This window comes from Poromitra crassiceps, assembly GCF_964638095.1.
Source record: "Poromitra crassiceps genome assembly, chromosome: 1".
Taxonomy (NCBI): Eukaryota; Metazoa; Chordata; class Actinopteri; order Beryciformes; family Melamphaidae; genus Poromitra; species Poromitra crassiceps.
In genome coordinates, this window is record NC_139623.1 from 69070687 (window position 1) to 69085356 (window position 14670).

At 37.2% G+C, this 14670-nt stretch overlaps 1 protein-coding gene across 1 annotated transcript in view; it reads right to left on the reverse strand.

The window, feature by feature from the left end:
* Positions 1 to 14670, reverse strand: part of fryb (furry homolog b) — a gene marked incomplete at its 5' end in the record, with an annotated part of 215811 nt that overhangs the window by 88199 nt on the left and 112942 nt on the right. Inside the window, 2 exons of the mRNA XM_083643518.1 lie at positions 11900 to 11957; positions 13234 to 13358. Coding sequence (XP_083499644.1) covers positions 11900 to 11957; positions 13234 to 13358 — 183 coding nt within the window. The remainder of the gene's footprint in view (positions 1 to 11899; positions 11958 to 13233; positions 13359 to 14670) is intronic.

Genomic DNA, 14670 nt, shown 5'->3' on the forward strand with positions numbered 1-14670 from the left:
AAGTTAATCTGATTTTATTTCTTGTGTTACCTCAGGCCTTTTTCACAGCCTAATGTTGGCAGGTATGTAAAGTTAATCTGATTTTATTTATTGTGTTACCTCAGGCCTTTTTCACAGCCTAATGTTGACAGGTATGTAAAGTTAATCTGAATTTATTTCTTGTGTTACCTCAGGCCTTTTTCACAGCCTAATGTTGACAGGTATGTAAAGTTAATCTGATTTTATTTATTGTGTTACCTCAGGCCTTTTTCACAGCCTAATGTTGGCAGGTATGTAAAGTTAATCTGATTTTATTTCTTGTGTTACCTCAGGCCTTTTTCACAGCCTAATGTTGACAGGTATGTAAAGTTAATCTGATTTTATTTCTTGTGTGACCTCAGGCCTTTTTCACAACCTAATGTTGGCAGGTATGTAAAGTTAATCTGATTTTATTTCTTGTGTTACCTCAGGCCTTTTTCACAGCCTAATGTTGGCAGGTATGTAAAGTTAATCTGATTTTATTTCTTGTGTTACCTCAGGCCTTTTCACAGCCTAATGTTGGCAGGTATGTAAAGTTAATCTGATTTTATTTCTTGTGTTACCTCAGGCCTTTTTCACAGCCTAATGTTGGCAGGTATGTAAAGTTAATCTGATTTTATTTCTTGTGTTACCTCAGGCCTTTTTCACAGCCTAATGTTGGCAGGTATGTAAAGTTAATCTGATTTTATTTCTTGTGTTACCTCAAGCCTTTTTCACAGCCTAATGTTGGCAGGTATGTAAAGTTAATCTGATTTTATTTCTTGTGTTACCTCAGGCCTTTTTCACAACCTAATGTTGACAGGTATGTAAAGTTAATCTGATTTTATTTCTTGTGTTACCTCAGGCCTTTTTCACAGCCTAATGTTGACAGGTATGTAAAGTTAATCTGATTTTATTTATTGTGTGACCTCAGGCCTTTTTCACAACCTAATGTTGGCAGGTATGTAAAGTTAATCTGATTTTATTTCTTGTGTTACCTCAGGCCTTTTTCACAGCCTAATGTTGGCAGGTATGTAAAGTTAATCTGATTTTATTTCTTGTGTTACCTCAGGCCTTTTCACAGCCTAATGTTGGCAGGTATGTAAAGTTAATCTGATTTTATTTCTTGTGTTACCTCAGGCCTTTTTCACAGCCTAATGTTGACAGGTATGTAAAGTTAATCTGATTTTATTTCTTGTGTTACCTCAGGCCTTTTTCACAGCCTAATGTTGGCAGGTATGTAAAGTCAATCTGATTTTATTTCTTGTGTTACCTCAGGCCTTTTTCACAGCCTAATGTTGACAGGTATGTAAAGTTAATCTGATCTTATTTCTTGTGTTACCTGAGGCCTTTTTCACAGCCTAATGTTGGCAGGTATGTAAAGTTTATTTTATTTTATTTATTGTGTTACCTCAGGCCTTTTTCACAGCATTAATGTTGACAGGTATGTAAAGTTAATCTGGTTTTATTTCTTGTGTTACCTCAGGCCTTTTTCACAGCCTAATGTTGGCAGGTATGTAAAGTTAATCTGATTTTATTTCTTGTGTTACCTGAGGCCTTTTTCACAGCCTAATGTTGGCAGGTATGTAAAGTTGATCTGACCTTATTTCTTGTGTTACCTCAGGCCTTTTTCACACCCAGCCTAATGTTGACAGGTATGTAAAGTTAATCTGATTTTATTTCTTGTGTTACCTCAGGCCTTTTTCACAGCCTAATGTTGACAGGTATGTAAAGTTCACCTGATCTTATTTATTGTGTTACCTCAGGCCTTTTTCACAGCCTAATGTTGACAGGTATGTAAAGTTAATCTGATTTTATTTATTGTGTTACCTCAGGCCTTTTTCACAGCCTAATGTTGACAGGTATGTAAAGTTAATCTGATTTTATTTCTTGTGTTACCTCAGGCCGTTTTCACAGCCTAATGTTGGCAGGTATGTAAAGGTAATCTGATTTTATTTCTTGTGTTACCTGAGGCCTTTTTCACAGCCTAATGCTGGCAGGTATGTAAAGTTGATCTGACCTTATTTCTTGTGTTACCTCAGGCCTTTTTCACAGCCTAATGTTGACAGGTATGTAAAGTTAATCTGATTTTATTTCTTGTGTTACCTCAGGCCTTTTTCACAGCCTAATGTTGACAGGTATGTAAAGTTCACCTGATCTTATTTCTTGTGTTACCTCAGGCCTTTTTCACAGCCTAATGTTGACAGGTATGTAAAGTTAATCTGATTTTATTTATTGTGTTACCTCAGGCCTTTTTCACAGCCTAATGTTGACAGGTATGTAAAGTTGATCTGACCTTATTTCTTGTGTTACCTCAGGCCTTTTTCATAGCCTAATGTTGACAGGTATGTAAAGTTGATCTGATCTTATTTCTTGTGTTACCTCAGGCCTTTTTCACAGCCTAATGTTGGCAGGTATGTAAAGTTAATCTGATTTTATTTCTTGTGTTACCTCAGGCCTTTTTCACAGCCTAATGTTGGCAAGTATGTAAAGTTAATCTGATCTTATTTCTTGTGTTACCTCAGGCCTTTTTCACAGCCTAATGTTGGCAGGTATGTAAAGTTAATCTGATTTTATTTCTTGTGTTACCTCAGGCCTTTTTCACAGCCTAATGTTGGCAGGTATGTAAAGTTAATCTGATTTTATTTCTTGTGTTACCTCAGGCCTTTTTCACAGCCTAATGTTGACAGGTATGTAAAGTTAATCTGATTTTATTTCTTGTGTTACCTCAGGCCTTTTTCACAACCTAATGTTGGCAGGTATGTAAAGTTAATCTGATTTTATTTCTTGTGTTACCTCAGGCCTTTTTCACAGCCTAATGTTGACAGGTATGTAAAGTTGATCTGACCTTATTTCTTGTGTTACCTCAGGCCTTTTTCACAGCCTAATGTTGACAGGTATGTAAAGTTGATCTGATCTTATTTATTGTGTTACCTCAGGCCTTTTTCACAGCCTAATGTTGGCAGGTATGTAAAGTTAATCTGATTTTATTTCTTGTGTTACCTCAGGCCTTTTTCACAGCCTAATGTTGGCAGGTATGTAAAGTTAATCTGATCTTATTTCTTGAGTTACCTCAGGCCTTTTTCACAGCCTAATGTTGGCAGGTATGTAAAGTTAATCTGATTTTATTTCTTGTGTTACCTCAGGCCTTTTTCACAGCCTAATGTTGGCAGGTATGTAAAGTTAATCTGATTTTATTTCTTGTGTTACCTCAGGCCTTTTTCACAACCTAATGTTGACAGGTATGTAAAGTTAATCTGATTTTATTTCTTGTGTTACCTCAGGCCTTTTCACAGCCTAATGTTGGCAGGTATGTAAAGTTAATCTGATTTTATTTCTTGTGTTACCTCAGGCCGTTTTCACAGCCTAATGTTGGCAGGTATGTAAAGGTAATCTGATCTTATTTCTTGTGTTACCTGAGGCCTTTTTCACAGCCTAATGCTGGCAGGTATGTAAAGTTGATCTGACCTTATTTCTTGTGTTACCTCAGGCCTTTTTCACAGCCTAATGTTGACAGGTATGTAAAGTTCACCTGATCTTATTTCTTGTGTTACCTCAGGCCTTTTTCACAGCCTAATGTTGACAGGTATGTAAAGTTAATCTGATTTTATTTATTGTGTTACCCCAGGCCTTTTTCACAGCCTAATGTTGACAGGTATGTAAAGTTGATCTGACCTTATTTCTTGTGTTACCTCAGGCCTTTTTCACAGCCTAATGTTGACAGGTATGTAAAGTTGATCTGATCTTATTTCTTGTGTTACCTCAGGCCTTTTTCACAGCCTAATGTTGGCAGGTATGTAAAGTTAATCTGATTTTATTTCTTGTGTTACCTCAGGCCTTTTTCACAGCCTAATGTTGGCAGGTATGTAAAGTTAATCTGATTTTATTTATTGTGTTACCTCAGGCCTTTTTCACAGCCTAATGTTGACAGGTATGTAAAGTTAATCTGAATTTATTTCTTGTGTTACCTCAGGCCTTTTTCACAGCCTAATGTTGACAGGTATGTAAAGTTAATCTGATTTTATTTATTGTGTTACCTCAGGCCTTTTTCACAGCCTAATGTTGGCAGGTATGTAAAGTTAATCTGATTTTATTTCTTGTGTTACCTCAGGCCTTTTTCACAGCCTAATGTTGACAGGTATGTAAAGTTAATCTGATTTTATTTCTTGTGTGACCTCAGGCCTTTTTCACAACCTAATGTTGGCAGGTATGTAAAGTTAATCTGATTTTATTTCTTGTGTTACCTCAGGCCTTTTTCACAGCCTAATGTTGGCAGGTATGTAAAGTTAATCTGATTTTATTTCTTGTGTTACCTCAGGCCTTTTCACAGCCTAATGTTGGCAGGTATGTAAAGTTAATCTGATCTTATTTTTGTGTTACCTCAGGCCTTTTTCACAGCCTAATGTTGGCAGGTATGTAAAGTTAATCTGATTTTATTTCTTGTGTTACCTCAGGCCTTTTTCACAGCCTAATGTTGGCAGGTATGTAAAGATAATCTGATTTTACTTCTTGTGTTACCTCAGGCCTTTTTCACAGCCTAATGTTGGCAGGTATGTAAAGTTAATCTGATTTTATTTCTTGTGTTACCTCAGGCCTTTTCACAGCCTAATGTTGGCAGGTATGTAAAGTTAATCTGATTTTATTTCTTGTGTTACCTCAGGCCTTTTTCACAGCCTAATGTTGGCAGGTATGTAAAGTTAATCTGATCTTATTTCTTGTGTTACCTCAGGGCTTTTTCACAGCCTAATGTTGACAGGTATGTAAAGTTAATCTGATTTTATTTCTTGTGTTACCTCAGGCCTTTTTCACAACCTAATGTTGGCAGGTATGTAAAGTTAATCTGATTTTATTTCTTGTGTTACCCCAGGCCTTTTTCACAGCCTAATGTTGGCAGGTATGTAAAGTTTATTTTATTTTATTTATTGTGTTACCTCAGGCCTTTTTCACAGCATTAATGTTGACAGGTATGTAAAGTTAATCTGGTTTTATTTCTTGTGTTACCTCAGGCCTTTTTCACAGCCTAATGTTGGCAGGTATGTAAAGTTAATCTGATTTTATTTCTTGTGTTACCTGAGGCCTTTTTCACAGCCTAATGTTGGCAGGTATGTAAAGTTGATCTGACCTTATTTCTTGTGTTACCTCAGGCCTTTTTCACACCCAGCCTAATGTTGACAGGTATGTAAAGTTAATCTGATTTTATTTCTTGTGTTACCTCAGGCCTTTTTCACAGCCTAATGTTGACAGGTATGTAAAGTTCACCTGATCTTATTTATTGTGTTACCTCAGGCCTTTTTCACAGCCTAATGTTGACAGGTATGTAAAGTTAATCTGATTTTATTTATTGTGTTACCTCAGGCCTTTTTCACAGCCTAATGTTGACAGGTATGTAAAGTTAATCTGATTTTATTTCTTGTGTTACCTCAGGCCGTTTTCACAGCCTAATGTTGGCAGGTATGTAAAGGTAATCTGATTTTATTTCTTGTGTTACCTGAGGCCTTTTTCACAGCCTAATGCTGGCAGGTATGTAAAGTTGATCTGACCTTATTTCTTGTGTTACCTCAGGCCTTTTTCACAGCCTAATGTTGACAGGTATGTAAAGTTAATCTGATTTTATTTCTTGTGTTACCTCAGGCCTTTTTCACAGCCTAATGTTGACAGGTATGTAAAGTTCACCTGATCTTATTTCTTGTGTTACCTCAGGCCTTTTTCACAGCCTAATGTTGACAGGTATGTAAAGTTAATCTGATTTTATTTATTGTGTTACCTCAGGCCTTTTTCACAGCCTAATGTTGACAGGTATGTAAAGTTGATCTGACCTTATTTCTTGTGTTACCTCAGGCCTTTTTCATAGCCTAATGTTGACAGGTATGTAAAGTTGATCTGATCTTATTTCTTGTGTTACCTCAGGCCTTTTTCACAGCCTAATGTTGGCAGGTATGTAAAGTTAATCTGATTTTATTTCTTGTGTTACCTCAGGCCTTTTTCACAGCCTAATGTTGGCAAGTATGTAAAGTTAATCTGATCTTATTTCTTGTGTTACCTCAGGCCTTTTTCACAGCCTAATGTTGGCAGGTATGTAAAGTTAATCTGATTTTATTTCTTGTGTTACCTCAGGCCTTTTTCACAGCCTAATGTTGGCAGGTATGTAAAGTTAATCTGATTTTATTTCTTGTGTTACCTCAGGCCTTTTTCACAGCCTAATGTTGACAGGTATGTAAAGTTAATCTGATTTTATTTCTTGTGTTACCTCAGGCCTTTTTCACAACCTAATGTTGGCAGGTATGTAAAGTTAATCTGATTTTATTTCTTGTGTTACCTCAGGCCTTTTTCACAGCCTAATGTTGACAGGTATGTAAAGTTGATCTGACCTTATTTCTTGTGTTACCTCAGGCCTTTTTCACAGCCTAATGTTGACAGGTATGTAAAGTTGATCTGATCTTATTTATTGTGTTACCTCAGGCCTTTTTCACAGCCTAATGTTGGCAGGTATGTAAAGTTAATCTGATTTTATTTCTTGTGTTACCTCAGGCCTTTTTCACAGCCTAATGTTGGCAGGTATGTAAAGTTAATCTGATCTTATTTCTTGAGTTACCTCAGGCCTTTTTCACAGCCTAATGTTGGCAGGTATGTAAAGTTAATCTGATTTTATTTCTTGTGTTACCTCAGGCCTTTTTCACAGCCTAATGTTGGCAGGTATGTAAAGTTAATCTGATTTTATTTCTTGTGTTACCTCAGGCCTTTTTCACAACCTAATGTTGACAGGTATGTAAAGTTAATCTGATTTTATTTCTTGTGTTACCTCAGGCCTTTTCACAGCCTAATGTTGGCAGGTATGTAAAGTTAATCTGATTTTATTTCTTGTGTTACCTCAGGCCGTTTTCACAGCCTAATGTTGGCAGGTATGTAAAGGTAATCTGATCTTATTTCTTGTGTTACCTGAGGCCTTTTTCACAGCCTAATGCTGGCAGGTATGTAAAGTTGATCTGACCTTATTTCTTGTGTTACCTCAGGCCTTTTTCACAGCCTAATGTTGACAGGTATGTAAAGTTCACCTGATCTTATTTCTTGTGTTACCTCAGGCCTTTTTCACAGCCTAATGTTGACAGGTATGTAAAGTTAATCTGATTTTATTTATTGTGTTACCCCAGGCCTTTTTCACAGCCTAATGTTGACAGGTATGTAAAGTTGATCTGACCTTATTTCTTGTGTTACCTCAGGCCTTTTTCACAGCCTAATGTTGACAGGTATGTAAAGTTGATCTGATCTTATTTCTTGTGTTACCTCAGGCCTTTTTCACAGCCTAATGTTGGCAGGTATGTAAAGTTAATCTGATTTTATTTCTTGTGTTACCTCAGGCCTTTTTCACAGCCTAATGTTGGCAGGTATGTAAAGTTAATCTGATTTTATTTATTGTGTTACCTCAGGCCTTTTTCACAGCCTAATGTTGACAGGTATGTAAAGTTAATCTGAATTTATTTCTTGTGTTACCTCAGGCCTTTTTCACAGCCTAATGTTGACAGGTATGTAAAGTTAATCTGATTTTATTTATTGTGTTACCTCAGGCCTTTTTCACAGCCTAATGTTGGCAGGTATGTAAAGTTAATCTGATTTTATTTCTTGTGTTACCTCAGGCCTTTTTCACAGCCTAATGTTGACAGGTATGTAAAGTTAATCTGATTTTATTTCTTGTGTGACCTCAGGCCTTTTTCACAACCTAATGTTGGCAGGTATGTAAAGTTAATCTGATTTTATTTCTTGTGTTACCTCAGGCCTTTTTCACAGCCTAATGTTGGCAGGTATGTAAAGTTAATCTGATTTTATTTCTTGTGTTACCTCAGGCCTTTTCACAGCCTAATGTTGGCAGGTATGTAAAGTTAATCTGATCTTATTTTTGTGTTACCTCAGGCCTTTTTCACAGCCTAATGTTGGCAGGTATGTAAAGTTAATCTGATTTTATTTCTTGTGTTACCTCAGGCCTTTTTCACAGCCTAATGTTGGCAGGTATGTAAAGATAATCTGATTTTACTTCTTGTGTTACCTCAGGCCTTTTTCACAGCCTAATGTTGGCAGGTATGTAAAGTTAATCTGATTTTATTTCTTGTGTTACCTCAGGCCTTTTCACAGCCTAATGTTGGCAGGTATGTAAAGTTAATCTGATTTTATTTCTTGTGTTACCTCAGGCCTTTTTCACAGCCTAATGTTGGCAGGTATGTAAAGTTAATCTGATCTTATTTCTTGTGTTACCTCAGGGCTTTTTCACAGCCTAATGTTGACAGGTATGTAAAGTTAATCTGATTTTATTTCTTGTGTTACCTCAGGCCTTTTTCACAACCTAATGTTGGCAGGTATGTAAAGTTAATCTGATTTTATTTCTTGTGTTACCCCAGGCCTTTTTCACAGCCTAATGTTGGCAGGTATGTAAAGTTAATCTGATTTTATTTCTTGTGTTACCTCAGGCCTTTTCACAGCCTAATGTTGGCAGGTATGTAAAGTTAATCTGATTTTATTTCTTGTGTTACCTCAGGCCTTTTTCACAGCCTAATGTTGACAGGTATGTAAAGTTAATCTGATTTTATTTCTTGTGTTACCTCAGGCCTTTTTCACAGCCTAATGTTGGCAGGTATGTAAAGTTAATCTGATTTTATTTCTTGTGTTACCTCAGGCCTTTTTCACAGCCTAATGTTGACAGGTATGTAAAGTTAATCTGATTTTATTTCTTGTGTTGCCTCAGGCCTTTTTCACAGCCTGATGTTGACAGGTATGTAAAGTTGATCTGATCTTATTTCTTGTGTTACCTCAGGCCTTTTTCACAGCCTAATGTTGACAGGTATGTAAAGTTCACCTGATCTTATTTCTTGTGTTACCTCAGGCCTTTTCCACAGCCTAATGTTGACAGGTATGTAAAGTTAATCTGATTTTATTTCTTGTGTTACCTCAGGCCTTTTTCACACCCAGCCTAATTTTGACAGGTATGTAAAGTTAATCTGATTTTATTTCTTGTGTTACCTCAGGCCTTTTTCACAGCCTAATGTTGGCAGGTATGTAAAGTTAATCTGATTTTATTTCTTGTGTTACCTCAGGCCTTTTTCACAGCCTAATGTTGGCAGGTATGTAAAGTTAATCTGATTTTATTTCTTGTGTTACCTCAGGCCTTTTTCACAGCCTAATGTTGGCAGGTATGTAAAGTTAATCTGATCTTATTTCTTGTGTTACCTCAGGCCTTTTTCACAGCCTAATGTTGGCAGGTATGTAAAGTTAATCCGATTTTATTTCTTGTGTTACCTCAGGCCTTTTTCACAGCCTAATGTTGGCAGGTATGTAAAGTTAATCTGATTTTATTTCTTGTGTTACCTCAGGCCTTTTTCACAGCCTAATGTTGACAGGTATGTAAAGTTAATCTGATTTTATTTCTTGTGTTACCTCAGGCCTTTTTCACAACCTAATGTTGGCAGGTATGTAAAGTTAATTTGATTTGATTTCTTGTGTTACCTCAGGCCTTTTTCACAGCCTAATGTTGGCAGGTATGTAAAGTTAATCTGATTTTATTTCTTGTGTTACCTCAGGCCTTTTCACAGCCTAATGTTGGCAGCTATGTAAAGTTAATCTGATTTTATTTCTTGTGTTACCTCAGGCCTTTTTCACAGCCTAATGTTGACAGGTATGTAAAGTTAATCTGATTTTATTTCTTGTGTTACCTCAGGCCTTTTTCACAGCCTAATGTTGGCAGGTATGTAAAGTTAATCTGATTTTATTTCTTGTGTTACCTCAGGCCTTTTTCACAGCCTAATGTTGACAGGTATGTAAAGTTAATCTGATTTTATTTCTTGTGTTACCTCAGGCCTTTTTCACAGCCTAATGTTGACAGGTATGTAAAGTTGATCTGATCTTATTTCTTGTGTTACCTCAGGCCTTTTTCACAGCCTAATGTTGACAGGTATGTAAAGTTCACCTGATCTTATTTATTGTGTTACCTCAGGCCTTTTTCACAGCCTAATGTTGACAGGTATGTAAAGTTAATCTGAATTTATTTCTTGTGTTACCTCAGGCCTTTTTCACAGCCTAATGTTGGCAGGTATGTAAAGTTAATTTGATTTTATTTCTTGTGTTACCTCAGGCCTTTTTCACAGCCTAATGTTGGCAGGTATGTAAAGTTAATCTGATTTTCTTTCTTGTGTTACCTCAGGCCTTTTCACAGCCTAATGTTGGCAGATATGTAAAGTTAATCTGATTTTATTTCTTGTGTTACCTCAGGCCTTTTTCACAGCCTAATGTTGGCAGGTATGTAAAGTTAATCTGATTTTATTTCTTGTGTTACCTCAGGCCTTTTTCACAGCCTAATGTTGGCAGGTATGTAAAGTTAATCTGATTTTATTTCTTGTGTTACCTCAGGCCTTTTTCACAGCCTAATGTTGACAGGTATGTAAAATTAATCTGATTTTATTTCTTGTGTTACCTCAGGCCTTTTTCACAACCTAATGTTGGCAGGTATGTAAAGTTAATCTGATTTTATTTCTTGTGTTACCTCAGGCCTTTTTCACAGCCTAATGTTGACAGGTATGTAAAGTTAATCTGATTTTATTTCTTGTGTTACCTCAGGCCTTTTTCACAGCCTAATGTTGGCAGGTATGTAAAGTTAATCTGATTTTATGTATTGTGTTACCTCAGGCCTTTTTCACAGCCTAATGTTGACAGGTATGTAAAGTTAATCTGATTTTATTTCTTGTGTTACCTCAGGCCTTTTTCACAGCCTAATGTTGGCAGGTATGTAAAGTTAATCTGATTTTATGTATTGTGTTACCTCAGGCCTTTTTCACAGCCTAATGTTGACAGGTATGTAAAGTTAATCTGATTTTATTTCTTGTGTTACCTCAGGCCTTTTTCACAGCCTAATGTTGACAGGTATGTAAAGTTGATCTGATCTTATTTCTTGTGTTACCTCAGGCCTTTTTCACAGCCTAATGTTGACAGGTATGTAAAGTTCACCTGATCTTATTTCTTGTGTTACCTCAGGCCTTTTTCACAGCCTAATGTTGACAGGTATGTAAAGTTAATCTGATTTTATTTCTTGTGTTACCTCAGGCCTTTTTCACAGCCTAATGTTGGCAGGTATGTAAAGTTAATCTGATTTTATTTATTGTGTTACCTCAGGCCTTTTTCACAGCCTAATGTTGACAGGTATGTAAAGTTAATCTGATTTTATTTCTTGTGTTACCTCAGGCCTTTTTCACAGCCTAATGTTGACAGGTATGTAAAGTTGATCTGATCTTATTTCTTGTGTTACCTCAGGCCTTTTTCACAGCCTAATGTTGACAGGTATGTAAAGTTCACCTGATCTTATTTCTTGTGTTACCTCAGGCCTTTTTCACAGCCTAATGTTGACAGGTATGTAAAGTTAATCTGATTTTATTTCTTGTGTTACCTCAGGCCTTTTTCACAGCCTAATGTTGGCAGGTATGTAAAGTTAATCTGATTTTATTTATTGTGTTACCTCAGGCCTTTTTCACAGCCTAATGTTGACAGGTATGTAAAGTTAATCTGATTTTATTTCTTGTGTTACCTCAGGCCTTTTTCACAGCCTAATGTTGACAGGTATGTAAAGTTGATCTGATCTTATTTCTTGTGTTACCTCAGGCCTTTTTCACAGCCTAATGTTGACAGGTATGTAAAGTTCACCTGATCTTATTTCTTGTGTTACCTCAGGCCTTTTTCACAGCCTAATGTTGACAGGTATGTAAAGTTAATCTGATTTTATTTCTTGTGTTACCTCAGGCCTTTTTCACAGCCTAATGTTGGCAGGTATGTAAAGTTAATCTGATTTATTTCTTGTGTTACCTCAGGCCTTTTTCACAGCCTTAATGTTGACAGGTATGTAAAGTTAATCTGATTTTATTTCTTGTGTTACCTCAGGCCTACGTTCCAGTGCTTCCTTCATCAGTGGATGGAGTTCCTCTACTAACTCCCTGAAGACACAAACAGAAGAAGGCAACAAATTAAATTGCTTCATTGGTGAATGGCTAAATGTGACTGATCAAATCTTCTCTCCTTCTAGGTTGAAAACAGGATGAGTTATGGTGCAGAATGGTTTGTAACAGATATCAATGTCGTGTTACTCACATTTCAAGTCACATGGCCTAACTAACCGCTAATCCTCCAACGCAGTAATGTTAAGACAAATTTGTCTAGAGAGGCCTTAATCTCTATAATAACCATGACCTTGCTTTCAGAAAACATTTCCAGTTAAAAATAGATCCTCTCTCACAAAGTGAAACAGCTCGACTTTCACAATGGAACCTCTATCTTTCAAACATGTGATACACCTCTGTCCCATGCAGTATGTCAAAGAGGTATGCTGCTCAGCTCAGGTATGAAGGGAATGTGCAGACAGACAGGGGGATAACTAATTCTCATGTACAAAAAGACATGTACAAAGCTCATTTACTGCTGCTACCTTTGATGCACCCTGACCCTGTACATATTCTGTAAACAGCAAATATAAGCTAGCTCACCTAGCTGTGAATACTGTTTATACTCTAATACTGTTTATATCTGTTAATACTACCTATATGTTAATATGCTGTCAAGACTGTTTATGTCTGTTGAATGAATGAACGAATGACTTTATTCTGGATAATGCATGACAAACATCCAAGGGATGACATGAAAAGTGTGAACATACTGTCAAGTATGTGAACAAGTGTGTTAATACTGTCTATATCTGCTAATATCTGAATCCTTTTGTAATATTTTATAATCTCTTTAGATTCTTTATATCTTATTTGTTTAAGTCTCGTTTGTTCTTGATCAAAGTTACATGAGCACCACCCACACCAAGAGAATTTCCTAGTATGTGAAAACATACCTTGGCAAATAAAAGTAATTCTGATTCTGAAACGGATATGGACTACATCTAGCACATCATCCACTTTGTATTGTGGCCTAAATCTATCCAGAATGCTTCTCCCTTTGTTTTTTCTTCTCTGCTTAACAGAAAGTTCTGTGTATCAGGCAGGCCTGGGTCAAGTAGCGTTTGCAAATAATTGTTTTGGGATTATTGGAGTTGTAGCTGGATTAGCTAAGAATACTTTTCTGTAACAAATTATCTGACACTTTCTGACTCCACCTATCTGGTGCTCCCAGTAGGCAAAACACTTGCAAATGCCACTTGACCCAAGTCTGGCATACATGGTATGAGCTGTGTGTCTTTGTCTAGGTGTCTGTGTGTGTGTGTTCCAGTACCTGAAGACCAGGGCATTTGTGCGCCCGAACCCGAGCACCAGAGACTCTGTGATCTCCAAACTCTCGGCTCTCATCAACGGTACCAGCTGTTTTAAAAGCCAGGCTACTGAGGGGGTGCCTATCACCTGAGCAACACAAGATACATACACATGGATTAGCAAAAACGACATGAAACCGTGATTGCTCAGATAAGTGAGCCCCACTACTAACCCAAAGTAACAACAATTAATAAGCAATAGACACTTGGAAAGAATGGGCGCCATACTTTCAAACAAACACAGACCTTGTTAAGCTAAAGTACGAATACAACTGCATCCTGGGTGGTCAGATAAACACTCTCCTCTTAAAGCTGAGACAAAGACAATTTGAACTGGGAGATAAGCCCGAGGCGCTACTGGCGCGGCATCTTAAAGTCGCCCAGGCCTCCAGGTCAATCCTCTCCATTAAATCCAAGAGGGGTGCCCTGCTGACTGACCCCAAGGAGATAAAACGACCAGTTTAGGGAGTTTTACAGTGAACTTTACTCGTCTAAGTGCAATGCCACTCAATCTGATTTGAATGATTTTTTTGACCCTCTTGAAACACCCAAACTTAGCGACGCTGCCAGAGAGGATTTAGACTCTGATTTTACATGAGAAGAAATAACTTCTGTGAGTCTCTACACCAATATTCCTCATACATCTGGTCTCAATGCTTTAAAGTGTTCTCTTGATGCCAGGACTGAAAATGTTCCCCCCACAGATTTTCTGATTGACATGTCCAGATTTGTTCTGACAAAAAACTATTTCCTACATGGCACCGATTTCTTCCTCCAAACCCATGGCACAGCAATGGGTGCCACTTTTGCCCCCGACTATGCAAATCTTTTCATGGGCTGGTTTGAAAAGCAGTATGTATACAACAACAATCCCTTTTCACATCATGTGTTGTTTTGGAAAAGATACATTGATGATGTATGTTTACTCTGGACGGGTTCTTATGATGACCTCCTTTCATTCTTACAGTATCTCAACAGCTGCATGGATTCTGTTGCATTTAGTATGGAATATGATAGCAAGAAAGTCAGCTTTTTGGATACATGGGTAATCTTTAATGGAACCAATATTTACACCACACTCTTCAGTAAACCTACTGATAGAAATAGCTTGCTACACTATTCCAGCTACCACCCCCCTCCCCTCAAAAAAGGTCTACCCTATAGCCAGTTCCTGAGGGCGAGGCGCATCTGTACTAGATGTAGGAGCTGTAAGACTCCTGTGTTTTCTACACTCATTATTATTCACTGTCATGGTGGTGGGCGTGGTCACCACGGGCTGGGTGTGAGTGGTGGTGATAATGATTGTCTTCACCTGTTCACCTGTTTGTGCATTGTCAGAGAGAGAGGGGGTGAGCTTGGGAGTGGATACTTTTCTTTGACCGCATTTATACACACAAAAT